This window comes from Zeus faber (genome assembly GCF_960531495.2).
Source record: "Zeus faber genome assembly, chromosome: 6".
Lineage (NCBI taxonomy): Eukaryota > Metazoa > Chordata > Actinopteri > Zeiformes > Zeidae > Zeus > Zeus faber.
In genome coordinates this window covers 28,863,704-28,877,783 of record NC_137201.1, presented here as the reverse complement: position 1 = coordinate 28,877,783, position 14,080 = coordinate 28,863,704, and the positions used below count along the sequence as shown (strand labels likewise).

The following is a 14,080-nucleotide window of genomic DNA, read 5'->3' as shown; positions in this document are numbered from 1 at the left end:
GGGGGGGGCCTGTTTAGCTTGTGTTGTTTTTTTGTTTTTTTTTGTTGTTTTTTGGCAAAGCCGATCAGAGCGATCCCAACAAGCGAGCGATGCAGTGTGTTTTCATTGTAGATGTATTTATATCCCCTCCCCGCGCTGTACTGTCCAGTGCGGTCCAGTTTATTCTCGAAACGTGACCCTGATACTGTTACGAATACGGTGATGTGAACCCAAATGCAGGATGCAACAAAGGCTCAGGAGTAGGTTCAAGGTTTAATGTAGGACAGGCAGGGGTCAAAACCAGGGGAACAGTCAACGGGAAAACTTATCAGCAGAGGATCCAGGATCAGGAAACAGGCATGCCCATGACCCTGTCTCTGGTTCATTGGTCGTCCTTCCTTGGACCACTTTTGGTAGGTACTAACCACTGCACACCGGGAACACCCCACAAGACCTGTGGTTTTGGAGATGCTCTGGCATCATCACAATGTGATCCTCGTCAAAGTGGCTCAGATCCTTACGCTTGCCCATTTTTCCTGCTTCCAACACATCAACTTCAACAACTGACTGTTCACTTGCTGCCTCACATATCCCACCCCTTGACAGGCGCCACTGGAATGAGATGATCAGTGTTACTCACGTCACCTGTCACTGGTTTTAATGTTGTGGCTGATCGCTGTATATGTCAGAGAGCTGCCGCAATTATTTGAGCTAATTGTGATCATTTTGTGAAATCGCTAGATTCTATAATACTATTTTAATCACATATTTGCAATTTTTCATGTATAGAATTTGAATTAATCTATCCAAATGTGTACATGTATGGCAATAAACGGCTCTTCTCCATAAAATGGGTGTGTATGATTACACTGTTATGAGGGATGTTAAGTATCAACTCTTATGATCGTGCCCGAATATATTTTCCCACTTGGCACCCAGGGCTTCTCAGTGTGTGTGTGTGTATATAAATACCTCCTGTGTGTCCTCAGGTGGATGTCCAGGCTGTGGAACGCCGTGGTCGTCCCTCGTGTGCAGGAAGCTATTGTCGCCCGGGTGACAGCCAATCGACCCTCGCCACTGTCGCCCCGCCGACCGTCTCCTAGCAACCTGAACACCCTGAGCTGTGGTCAGCAGGCTGTGGTGAAAGCCGCTCTGAGCATCCTGATCAATAAAGCAGTGATACTGGGCTGCCCTCTGCCCAGACATGGTGAGTGTGCGGGGTAATTACATGGAAGATGAACTGATGAGTTGTATTAACCCATCAATCCAAAAACAGGATATTTGTTCCCGAAAGTTTCCTCATTAAAAAGTCTGATACCAAAAACCAGATCCAACATGTCAGATATTAAAGAAAAAGCAACTTTATTTTCTACTTCTATTTACACACAGAAGCACGTCATGTAAAAAATGAATTCAGCTGTGTTGTAAATGTAATGGATCGCATTGGGACGTCAGTATTGAGATGACTTGAATACATCCTCAATATTTGGCATGGTGGTTTCCATGGTGAAAGTTGGATTTAAAAATAGGGTTTAGGTGGGGGGAATAAAAAATAAATAAAAATAGTTTTCCTTTAAACGCATTGAAACAGGATATAAAAGATAAAAGCAGAGATCAGTTTCCAGCTGACACTATATAAGCGTGAAATCCAGAAACGTGCTCATTCTCCCCTTTTCTTGCGCTCAGAAATCGACAGGTACCTGCTGGAGTTCCGGGGCGGGGGCTTCCCCATCTCTGCCCTCGGCGCGAGCACGGGAAACGGCGGCGGCGGCCGGAAGGGGCGCGACAGCGGCGCGTGGCCGAGGGCCCGTACCAGCCCTCGCAAGAAGGGAAGCTCCGCCTCCAGCTGGAGCAGCGGCGGCTCCTTCAGAGAGGGTGCGAGTTCTGCTCCGTCAGCCTCAAAGCGAGACCAAAAACGTTGCCCAAGGGTTTTATAAAGTAACAAGTGTTTCCACTTCCAGGCTCTCGCTCCAATACTGATGTCAGCCTGGTTGCCAACGGCCACGCCCAGAGGTCAGTGTGTTTATTTTGTCGTGTGATTGATCACTTTAGGTACGTCCAGCCTTCAACACCCTACAGGGAGATTCAGAAATAAATAAAAACAGCGTTTTCCCACGAGTGCCTTGGACTCTTGTCGCAAAGGGGTGCCAAGTGTTTCGGAATAAAAAGGTGCTGAAGTATTGACTAAATCACTTTCGGTTCGGACGCCAAGATAGAAACAAGCTGTTTCTAAACAACAGAAATATGCCAGTGAACCTTTCGGGGAAAACAAAACGCGGGGGAGAGTGAGAATTATGTCTCTTGCACAGGTATGATCTGGAACTGTACTGGCTCTGCTGCCATAAAACGACATTTATTTAATCCGCGGGGGAGGAATTCAGAACATGTACACAATATTGATATGAACAAAACTGAACCTTCTCAGCAATTCTGTAGATCTCCTTCCATGGAGTCGGGGACGTTAGATAAAGTTTGACCGTCAGTTCTTCGTCTGAAGTAGGTCAAGTCATGGCAGCAGTTCGCCAAGCAGCCACTAGAGGGCAGCAGTGTCACCACCCGGTAACAACCATATGAATCCGTTTGAGAGTTTTGCGATGGTGTGAAAGGGGGACCTGTAATGCTTCTTCTTATTTCTGTCCTATATATACAGTAAAATGTCACAGGGTGGGATGTTCATATCAGGCGTGGCCAAAGTGTCAAATAATGAGGTAAAATAATGACAAAGTAAACGAAGCGCTCCGGCTTCCGACCGCTCTGGACGCTCTGTTTTCAAAGGTTTTTTTCTACTCTTGTTTCTCCAAACAAAGCCAATAAAAATAGTGTGTTTTTATTGTAGATGTATTTTATTTATTTTATTTATAAATGTTTTTTTTATTTCCCGACGTTTACATGAAACAAAAGATCCCCTCTTCCAAGAGTCCCGGTGCGTGGCGCTGTCCTTGTCTCCCACAAGCCTGGAGCACGTCAACGAAAGTCAGAACAAACTTTAAAATGAGGCCGTGTAGATCTAATATGAGTGAAGATCCAGCAGCTTATTGATTATTTATCACCTCAGATATGTTCAGAAACAGATTTTGGTGGACCGATAAGGTGAAATCACTGAAAGTTACGGAGCAAATACAACGACAGCCGGAAGCCATGCTCAAACCCCATTGGCTCTCAGAACTCGGGGCCTCGGGAGGGAGGCTCCGCCCACTGAAACAGCACGTTTTGGAACAAGAGGCTTACAGAGGCATGTTGAGTGCAGGATGTGAGCGGTGTTTTCAGCAAACAAACCTGAAAGACGTGTTTTGGGGACTTGGATCTGGAGACCTTTATCAACTTGTGTAGAAGCGGCATCGTAGGTCCCCTTTAAAGAAAGATAAGACTTGTTGGTTGCTATTTGATATTATAATACAAACGAAAAAATAATAATTAACACGTGCTGAGTTTATTAAAATTATGCAAATGACTGAAGTTTTGCGGTCAATATAAAGTGTGAAACGTGTGTGTGTGCGTGTGTGTGCGTGTGTGTGCGTGTGTGTGTGTACACAGGGTATCTGCAGGGCAGCCCGTCGGCATGTGTGTGTTCTCTGACGATGAGACCGACCTGATCAGAGAGTTGCACACGATGTGCTGCAGCAAGTCCGAGCCTGACATCAGCAAGGTACACACACACACACACACACACACACACACACACATACACACACACACATACACACACACACACACACACACACACACACACACACACACACACACACACACACACACACTCAGTCACATCTAATAAGAGTCTGTCCAGTGTGTTGGATCAGTTCCCTCACTAGGACAAGGTGTTCTCATTAGATGCTTTTAAACACCAAACTGATCATTTATCACTCAGTGTTCCAAATATAGACTGTGTGTGTGTGTGTGTGTGTGTGTGTGTGTGTGTGTGTGTGTGTGTGTGTGTGTGTGTGTGTGTGTGTGTGTGTGTGTGTGTGTGTGTGTGTGTGTGTGTGTGTCTGTGTGTGTGTGTGTGTGTGTGTGTGTGTGTGTGTGTGTGTGATGTACATACATGTCATTAAACGTGAGGAAGGAACAGGACGGTGCCCTCGCGGTCCACTCACCGTTACCAAATACACAATTCTTTAAAGAAACCCCCGAGATGAAGGAGTTGGAGTGCGTCTTCAATTTGGGATTCGATGCTGTCAACGCAAGTGCACCATACTCGGGTCAACGGGAAAGCCTTAAAGGGATTCACCAGTTTTTGGGCAAAGGCTGATTTTTTTTTTGTCCACCTTACCCAGATTCAGACGAGGAGGTTGATATCAACTCATCCCGGTGTCTCTGGCACCGAGGTTCTGACGGGCTGCATGCTAACGGTGTTAGCGCAATGCGTGGCCGCAGAGGGAAGCAACTAGCCTAGCTCCTGTGAAATTAGGGAAATACACATTCCGGCATCTCAAAAGCCGAGTTATTTATTATATTATTAATTATTATAATTAATACTTCCCTATTTCTACCTCTGAATAGTACCAATAATACACATTTTACATTATACTATAATATACCTGCAATACTTTATTAAATAGCAGAGGAGAGGGTTAGGGTTAGGAGACATGATTTGGTCCCTGAGTCAGTGAAAATTATAACGTGTAATTGATGACTGCGGTCTTCTCCCATAATCTGTCCTTTTTGGGGTCTTTTCCCCCCGTAGATGGCCCAGACCAGGGAGGACGTGATCGTCCTGTCCCCCAGTGAAGCTCCGCCCCCTCGCAGGAAGCCGCAGGACGCCGGCCCCCAGCCTCGCCAGCAGCCGGTGAGGAGGGTCCCACGTCATTTCAGAATCCACATCGCGCCGTTCTGCTTTGGGGGGATATGAAAGAACGTACGTTCTGCGAGTGGTTTGGGATTTAGATTCCCATTAATAATTCCCATTATTATTATAGACAAATGTCGCCTCTTGTCACAAGTGGCTCAGCTCGACCCCGCAGCGGTGCGTCCATTTGTATTCAAAAGGAGAGTGAGAGGCGTAGCAGCAGTTCTGAACATCTGTTTGCAAAAACAACGAGATGATCATTTACCAAACATCATCATACGCCGTAAACAAATGATCAGGATCTGACTTTTCACCGCGATTACAGCTGCTCTCATTTCCTAACGTGTAATGTCCGTGATATAGAGGCACGACCAAAATAGGGATACTGCCTGAGAGGTGGAAAACTCCTCATGGTGCCTTTAAAACTTTTAATGGCAAAAAAATATTTCATATTTGTGTAATTAATAACTACTACTGTCTCCAGTAGCTATCGTATTGAGAACAACTTCAATAGTTTATCCAGAACAAATTTATTGCTAATCATTCCCAGCTTAAAATCGTATTAGATTGTGACTTCATTCTTCCATTTCACGCGGCCCTCTGTGGATAAATACTTGATTCAAATTAAGTAAAAATTCTGGAAAGGAGGGACGGTCGTTGAGGCAGCGGCTTGACGCGCCCCCGCAGCCCAAAGTCACCAAAGCAGCCGGCAAACACCTTTAACCGTCGCACCACATCTCTGAACCTCCCCAGCAGTCCGGCGCCGGCCCCGCCTCCCACGGCCCGCAGCGATCGGCCCCCCGCCCCAAATCGCAGCTCCCCGTCCCCAGCAGCAGGGGGCAGCAGAGCCAAGCCCCCAGAGCCGCCGGCGCCGCTACCGGTTACGCCGGCAGCGGCGCTGGACGGACGCAGGCGTCCCTGAGCCGCAGCAGCAAACCCAGGCCAGGCGGCAACAACCACTGCAACAACGTCAACAACAACAGCAGCCAACAGCAAGACATCTGGATCCTCCATCGAGACCTGCATGACAACCACAAAAAGTAGACCCCCCCCCGCCCTCCCTCCCCACCACCACCACCCATCCATCTCCCCCCCCCCCGACTCCGCTGTGAACCCCACCCCCACCCTCCATGTTGTAAAGAAAAAAGGTTGGGACTACGACCTTTGAGCTTTGAAGTATTCGTACTTGTTATCTGTACTCGTTACTACACTGTACTGCAGTTGTGTACTAGGGGACCATAGTTTTCTTCTATTCCTACAGTGTTGAAAGTGTTTGAGTAGGGAAGCGAGGACTTTATTCCAGTCTGTTAACTGTAATTAACCGTCGATTAGCACTGTACGTAGACAGTACTGTGGAGGTACGTCATGAAATGCGATTGAACATGAACCCGGTACTGACACAGTGTTATCGCTGACTTAACAAGCTGTTCCCATGCTTCATCCACTGGAAGAAAGTAAGAACAAGCAGGATTATTACTATTGTTTTTGGTTTTTTTTGTTGGTCTTATTATTATTATTATTATTATTATTATTATTATTAATAGGTATTTTCAGATATTCAAGTGTTCTATCTTTACATAGTTGCAAGGTTGGTTTAAATACCTTTGAAATTAATCAGGGTTTTACCAAATATATTTGTAAATAAGAACTTAGTAAACTTTAAATGGTATATAGATTGGTGTATGTGGTTATGATGCTTGTACAGTGAAACAAACAAACATGTTGAAGCGAAGCCGCTGAGAATAAGGTCTTGTACATAGTGTTTGTTTAAATTAGTTGGGGTTTTTTTGGGGTTTTTTTTTGGGGGGGGGGTTTTGAAGCGTTCGCTTGTTTCAAAGTGAAACAGGATGTGGCAATAAGTAACAGAATCACCAGACGTCCTCTGTCCGTCGGAAGCCATAATAAACATTTGAACTACTCATAGCTCCAACCGTCAACATTTCATTTAATTGATTCAGGTTTTACCGCCCCACGTGATTTCGATTCAGCCAAAAGTTATTTCATGTTCATGTACAGGAGAGATTTTAAGTTTGTGCTTATGTGTATAATACTTGTCTGATGTTTTAAATAATTCAAGGAAGAGCCATTAAATCTGCACTGTGGAAATTCCAGATGCCGCTTGGAGCCTTGCTTCGGTTTTGTTTTGGGGTTTTTTTTCGAACGTGTGACTTTTTAATACAACTAGATGTGGAAAATAACCAATGACCACAAAAACACAGCTAGATTCTCAAAATATTTTATTTTTATTTTTTTACTGGAAATAGAAGATGATGGAATACATTTATACAATTCTTTGGACGTGAGTCCGTTTCCTATGTCTGGGAACAAAAAAACAGCTTCGTTTTTAATTTACACTGTAAAAAGTCTCAGTTACAGTATCAAGGTACCTCAAGCTTCTTCTGTGGCACGGTTTTACAAAACATACCTCGACACTTTCCCAAATAAAATAAAGAAAGAAGAGTTTAAATGTGTTCCAGTTTCCAAAAGAGATTTTTTTCGACCAAAGTAAAAGACTTTTAAAGACACAACACATTTCAATGTTAAATAATTTGCTGTAGTACACGCTGGTTCTCAACCCACGTGTTGAAATTAAGATTCTTTGTGGAAAAAAAATATTTGTGTACATTTGAAATCTCAGTTCAATCGATGCTTTTTTTGGGAGCTATATGTTTTATTTTCTTACGGAGAATGATAATCTCCTTCCAATAATTAATCGAAAGAGTGACAGCCAAAGATATGCATGTATGTATGTTAAAATGGGTTAAAGGTCAACACCTGCTTGGTTTTTAGGGCACCGGGACATGTTGAGAAACAAAGTTGTGCTTGATTCCCCCAAATGTGGGGGAAGTCGAGGAGTATCTCAGGGCGTCTTTAAAGTGCACGAGAATCGGGGGGGGGATGGTTGTGGAGGTTGTCGCGGAGAAGCGCATCGTGATCACGTGACCTGAGCAGGGAGCGACAGAACGGCCCGGGAGCCTTTTTGGTTTGGGCACGTCGATCCACAGCCGCTCCGACTGTAGGAGTCCCTCTACTAAGGCTCCGTCCTTAGAGGGAGAATTTGGAATAAATTTAAAAAAAAATAAATAAAAAAAAAAAGGTTTTTCCCTCAAGTATCAGTTATTTTACTTTAAATTACAGAGGGATTCTGTTCGTGGTCTCTAACCGGCCGTGGCGCGAGTGGTTTACGTTCAGTAATATAGTTCCACCTCCACAGTCCGGAAGGAATTACCTCGGGTTTTAATTCAGGTGTACAAGTTTAGTCCAGAGAAAGCTCCCATGAGGACTGACCTCGGGGTATTAAAAAAATAAACGTCTTTTAAGTAGATAATGCCTTGATCGCTTTGGGTTTTCTATCAAACTGGAAGTTGGTGTGCGGCGTGCAGCTCGACTCCTTTTCAAAAATCCAACCACAAGCGTCACATATCGGACGGAGGAGGACCGTAGCGAGCCCGACAGCACTGACCCACAGATTAAAAGGTGCAGTGGTCGGCCCTCGCTCCTCCGGGGGCCCGGAGCAGGCGGTGCGACACCCGGGCGGGATCGCACAGGCGTTTGGAAACATTTCATTATACAAAACGACATCTGTTTCGGAAACAGTTCGGGAAAATCAACCTCGAGAGTCACATGACGACGTCGTTCCTGCTTTCCTCGAGCACAGCGCCCAACGCTAGTTCATCATTTATAAAAAATAGATCATATCCCATTAACTTTGCATCTAATTTTCCCCGTCAACACTTATGTACATCGATGGATCAGTGCTCGCTTTAGCCGCTTGAAGGGACGGCCGCAGCCGGCGTTGTAGCGCCCGCTGTGCCGCTCGTGTCCTCGGGCCTCGCTCTGCGCCAAGGGGCGCGATCTTAACGCCAGCGCATAAGCACGCCGTGAAATTATACAAAACTGCAAAAACAAAATGGAATCATTCGAGGTTTTCGGGGTTTTTTTTTCCCCCCGATAATTCCACATTCTGACTTACTGCCCGCGCTCTGCTGGCGCTGTGAAAAGTCCATTATAAAGGTGTAATATGCAAGGATATTTTAAGGCAAAGAATGAATGCAGTCAGTTGAGCCCTTTACTGTGTGTGTGTGTGTGTGTGTGTGTGTGTGTGTGTGTGTGTGATTTAACACTCCTGCGTGTTCCTGTCAACATGTGCATGTATGTTTGCGTGCACGCTTGCCTCCTTCCACCTCGTGATCCCTGTTCAAGGAATACAGTCCTTCACCCGCACGCCCTTGACGCACGTGTATGTGTGTGTGTGTGTGTGTGCGTGTGCGTGTGTGCGTGCACGGCTCAGAGCCGCGTGTCCTGGACGTCGTCTTCGGCCTCCTCGGGCAGGGAGCTGATCTTGACGCCCGGCGGCGCCGCCCTCTTGCTGGAGTTGAGGCGGTGCAGCGCGGGGAAGAGGCGCAGGCGGTCGGCCGAGCTCATGGCCTGCTTCAGGTGGCTGGTCTCGTTCAGGAGCTTCTGGATGGATTCGTAGCGCTTCAGGGAGCTGCCCTCGATCATCTGGTGTGGGGGGGGGGGGGGGGGGGGGGGCAAAAGTGAATCGCTTATTGTGTAAAAGGAGGATTCGTTTATTTGTGCTGCTGGTTTTTAACAAACAAAAAACTCTTCCTCTGCTGTCCCCACTTCCTCAAGCGTTCCTGGCCCTGCAGCTCGGCGCTACAGTGCAGTCGGTGAGGTTGAACCAGTCGTAATGGTCACTAATAAGCTCGTGCACGGTGCTCACGCACGTGGAAGCGGAACGAAGTCGTGGAGCTCTGCGGCTACGCTTCGTTTCGCGCGGTTCGCCGTTCGCCGAGTACTTCCTGTCAGAACTGTGACATCACCGCTGCGCTCGCTTCCCTGCAGGGAACGGCTTGTGACGCTGAGGAGCATTTTAAAAGGGACTCGACACGAGGTTCAGCGTTGCACCATTAAACCGTCTGGAATATTTTTTAGGGTGAGCATCTGACTGTCCGGCCGCTTTGTTTTCATTATTCGTCGTCCTCAGCTGTCTACAGGGGAGGAGTTTGATGTGCCGGCCTGAAGCCCCGCCTGTCCCGCTTGCACTGAAAGCCGTTCATCTACCGGCAACGTTCTTTACTGGCGTCATGTGGGAACGGGAGCCGGCGTCGATGTTCCATAAAAGTCGTTCCGTAAATCCCCCCCCCCTCACTCTCGACTCTCTCGTCACATTTCGGGGGAAAATGCCGGTACGGCTGTGAATGGAAGTGTGTGGGAACGGGAGCGTCGGGGTTCCGTGAAGTAGGGGTTGAGCCGAATCCAAATTAAGCACAAATAGTGGGTTGTTTTTTTTTACAAATATTTATTTCGCACAAATATATCAAAAAATATTTGTTTTCAGCAAGAAAAAAAAAAAACATTGGGGAAAATGGAGAGTCCCAACCGTGGAGCTCGGCTGCAAAGACGAGAAACTGAAACACGTCCAGTCTCTATGGAGAGAGGTCTTTATATTCTCACATATTACTTACATTGTCTTTCACACAGGGGAGCGGTGCAGGGACATCGAACGCCAGCACTTCGCTCGCCGCCGTCCAGGAGGGGCGGGGCGACGGGGAGCGAAGTGGTGGACTAAAAATGAAAACGATTCTGTTGCCTGGTCTCATGTGATATTAGATCCCTCTCGTGCGAGCATTACCTTCTGCCTCCGTAACATCATCTATGTGGGAACAGACTCCGTACGGAACTTTCCCGAAAAGGAGGCCAATGTGGAAATGACAACCAACTGCCTTTTCTGGATATTCTTTATTCGGCAACATTACAGATTCCATGTGGCAAAGGGGTTTAAGAGGCCAAAGCTGTGTGTGTGTGTGTGTGTGTGTGTGTGTGTGTGTGTGTGTGTGTGTGTGTGTGTGTGTGTGTGTGTCTGACTGACTGACTGACCAGGAAGGACTGGCATTCCAGCAGCGGTTCCACTCGGTGTTCTGACATGATGACGGTGCAGCAGGAGAACGAGTGCTTCAGCGTCTTCCTCAGCACCTGCAGTGTTCTGCGCGCACACACACACACACACACACACACGTTATCTCATTATGCTGGTGTCGCTGTTCCATAATTGAGCCCATTTCCAGGCTCGTACAGCTGTGTGTGTGTGTGTGTGTGTGTGTGTGTGTGTGTGTGTGTCACCCACATGGGGTCCAGGTGGGCGGAGGGCTCGTCCAGCAGCAGGATTCGGGCTCGGCTGAGGATGGAGCGGGCCAGACACATGAGCTGCTTGTGGCCGTTGCTGAGCACGCTGCCGCCCTCCTCCAGCTGGAAGTCCAGCTTGTCTGGGAACTGCTCGATCACCGACTTCAGACCCACCTGCGGGGGACGCACCGCCTTTTACACGCAGGAATGACGGCCTTGCAATGTCCTCACAAAAGTACATTTCCTCAACTCTTTGTTTTTTAAATCACTAGAAATACTACTGTGGCGTGGGAGGAGGGAAGGTGAATGTATGAAAACATAACGAAAAGCTCTTCTGGCAGCCAAGAGAGGAGAGACTTTCAAAAGCGTTAATAGTTCTCTCGCATTTGGCCGCTGGATTCGGAACAATTTTTGTTGTTTTGTCGCTTTTTCCCTGATTGTTAAATACTAAATTCATCCCAGTGTTTACCGATGCATTTTATGCTGCAACCATTATCTGGGGTTTTGTTTTTGTTTTTTTCTATCTTTTGAACTGCCTCCATTCACGAGACACACTTTGCAGCCTGAGTCAACGTCCGTCCCTTCGGAACAGGTCTTCCGTCTTCTGTCTTCCATCGAGCAGGTCGACGGAAGACAGAACAACTGACAAAAACAGAGAGGTGAGAGAGGGAGAGAGAGATGGAGCAGCTCACCTCCTCGGCGACCCTCCAGAGCTCGTCATCGCTGTAGCGTCCATGCGGGTCCAGATTCATACGAAATGTTCCCGTCAGAATAAACACTTTCTGTTTTCGTACAAAACACCGAGAAAGAAAGAAAAACAAAAAAAAACACTTCATGTTACAGGAACATTTTGAAATGATTTACTTCAAATGATATTCTTGGTTTTTTGGGGGGAAAATTCACTGTTTGTCTTGGGTGAAATCGGTATTGACCTCCTCAGCTGAACCTGGTGATCTGGAGTCGCCTTTCAAACATATGATAGATGGATAGATCATTTATTCATGAGCGAACTGATATTGCAGCGTCCCAGCAGCTCACACCAAAAGACAGTAAAGGCAGTAATAATAACAGCCAAAACAAAAAAACTGTAAAAATGAAAAGTGTCAATTTTTTGGAGAAAAGGTGAAAAATATTCAATAAACCTTGCCGTTTACACAATAAACCGCAGGATAATAAAAAAAAAACAGAAATTCTGAAGATTTTAGGCAATATAAATACAATTATTCAATTATCTAATTATGTATTTATATACTAATTAATTTTATATAATTAATTAACTGTTATTTTATTGCATATTAAAAATGGCAGGATATTGGTAAATAAACCTAAACATTTTTTTAATATAGCAGTATAAACCTGAGGAGTGTAAGTATTAGTATTAAGTAATTTATATGTTTGTTTATACATATAAATGGTTTTATTTCTATGTGATAATGAATTTCTCGCTGTGGAGCGGCCTCGCTGCCTGGCTCGGCGGCGTGGAGGCAGCGGGTTGTCGTACCTGTGGAACAACCCCGAAAGCCTTCCTCCAGGTGTGCAGGGGCACAGAGTTCCAGGAGACTCCGTCCAGGGAGATGTCTCCGTCGGTGGAGGCCAGTCGCAGCAAGGCGGACAGCAGGGTGCTCTTCCCTGAGCCCGTCCTGCCCAGAAGACCCACCTAACCACACCCAAAAACAAACATTAATAACTAAAATAAACATGTCATATCCTGTTTATCACGGGGAGCGGGGCAGACGGTTGTGTGTGTCTGTGTGATTGGCCAGTGGAGTTGAACAGATAAATTATATTTAGCAGATCGATTAAAAAAAGACTCAAATAAAACAAACACAAGATGACATTTTGACGCTTGCTGGAGCAGTGAGTGGGATCCTACGTGACAGGGTGGAGAATAGAGTCAAAGTATTTGGCGCCATTATTTCCCCCCCAACCCCAAGTACTTTAAGAGCTTGTGTTTAAGGAAAGCATGTCTCAAAATGTAAATGGCGACATTTAAGGCGCTCTTGGCTTTATGCAAAGTTTTTAAATGATTCAAGTTATAATTATACGGTATTCTGTGATTTTGAGTGCTGAAATTCATAATTGAGAAAATGAATATTAAGGAGTATGAACAACACTGAATATGAACAATTGAACCGTTACCAGTTCCATTATTATTTCAGTAGTAATGTTAAATGTAATTGTTAATTCAGTAGAAATGGTAAAATAACTGCTCTTTACCCCGTAAACTGTGAGTAAAACTGCAGGTAGAGAATCATCTCCAATGCTGTGTGAGAAGCTTTGGACGTTGGATGAGTGAAACGCAACACAAACCCCAGTGCAGATGCACTATTGGCTCCCTGCAGGTGGTGTGCTGTCCAAATCAGTTCCACCCTCCAGGACTTACGCTGTGTCCGCCCTCCACGTTGAAGGAGATGTCGCTGAGCACGGAGCGCCCCGTCTCCGTGTACTTGACCGTCAGGCCCTGGACGTCCATGTGGCCGCGGTTGGGCCAGCAGCTGTGGGCGTGGGGGTTATCGATCACCAGGTCCTGGCCCCCGCGGCCCCCCCTGCCGGGCCAGCCCTCCTCGGGCGGCAGGTCCATGAACTTAAACACCCGGTCCACGGAACGCATCTGGGAGGAGGGAGAGAGGAGAGGGAGAGAGAGAGGGAGCAGATTGGAGACCTTTCCTTTCAAAGCACTTACAGGCGGCGGTGCTCTGAGTGGGCCAGGGAGGACGTTCCGCGCGAGACGCATGTGGGCAGAAATGACTCGGAACCGCAGGAAACATTAGGGGCCTCCACACCGCAGCAAATGGGATCGTTCCCGGAAACCCGGGAGCTGAGGCCTCGTTTCCGCTTGGTTCCGAAACGGGTTCCACTCAAAGAGTTCTGGGTACTTTGAGGCAAACGGGAACCATTGGGGCGGTTTGTTGACCTGAACAAACCGTCTGAATTGTCAAGCAGAGCGGCAGCATTTGTACGAACAGTTCATATACTGTATACCGTAATTTCCGGACTAGAAGCCGCTGCTTTTTATCCACGCTTTGAACCTCGCGGCGTATCCAATGACGCGGCTAATTTATGGATTTTTCCCGCTTTCACAAGCTTCATGCCGCCAAAAAACTGAGCAAAAAACACATTATGTGACAGTGCTTAAGTTTTTTGGCGGCATGAAGCTTTCATTAGACCAATGAAATTGCCGAACGG

The 14,080-nt window shown here is 46.6% G+C and overlaps 2 protein-coding genes across 2 annotated transcripts in view; one reads left to right on the top strand and one right to left on the bottom strand.

Annotated features, from left to right (window-relative positions):
• Positions 1-6,537, top strand: part of cttnbp2 (cortactin binding protein 2) — a 65,198-nt gene extending 58,661 nt beyond the window's left edge. Inside the window, exons 18-23 of the mRNA XM_080001723.1 lie at positions 969-1,186; positions 1,666-1,854; positions 1,941-1,992; positions 3,514-3,625; positions 4,664-4,765; positions 5,519-6,537. Coding sequence (XP_079857849.1) covers positions 969-1,186; positions 1,666-1,854; positions 1,941-1,992; positions 3,514-3,625; positions 4,664-4,765; positions 5,519-5,809 — 964 coding nt within the window. The 3' untranslated portion in view covers positions 5,810-6,537. The remainder of the gene's footprint in view (positions 1-968; positions 1,187-1,665; positions 1,855-1,940; positions 1,993-3,513; positions 3,626-4,663; positions 4,766-5,518) is intronic.
• Positions 6,538-9,052: 2,515 nt separating this feature from the next.
• The window catches only part of cftr (CF transmembrane conductance regulator), a gene marked incomplete at both ends in the record, with an annotated part of 39,567 nt that continues 34,539 nt past the window's right edge, over positions 9,053-14,080 (bottom strand). Inside the window, 6 exons of the mRNA XM_080002773.1 lie at positions 9,053-9,268; positions 10,649-10,754; positions 10,896-11,068; positions 11,587-11,676; positions 12,396-12,551; positions 13,278-13,505. Of these exons, the coding sequence (XP_079858899.1) occupies positions 9,053-9,268; positions 10,649-10,754; positions 10,896-11,068; positions 11,587-11,676; positions 12,396-12,551; positions 13,278-13,505 (969 nt within the window). The remainder of the gene's footprint in view (positions 9,269-10,648; positions 10,755-10,895; positions 11,069-11,586; positions 11,677-12,395; positions 12,552-13,277; positions 13,506-14,080) is intronic.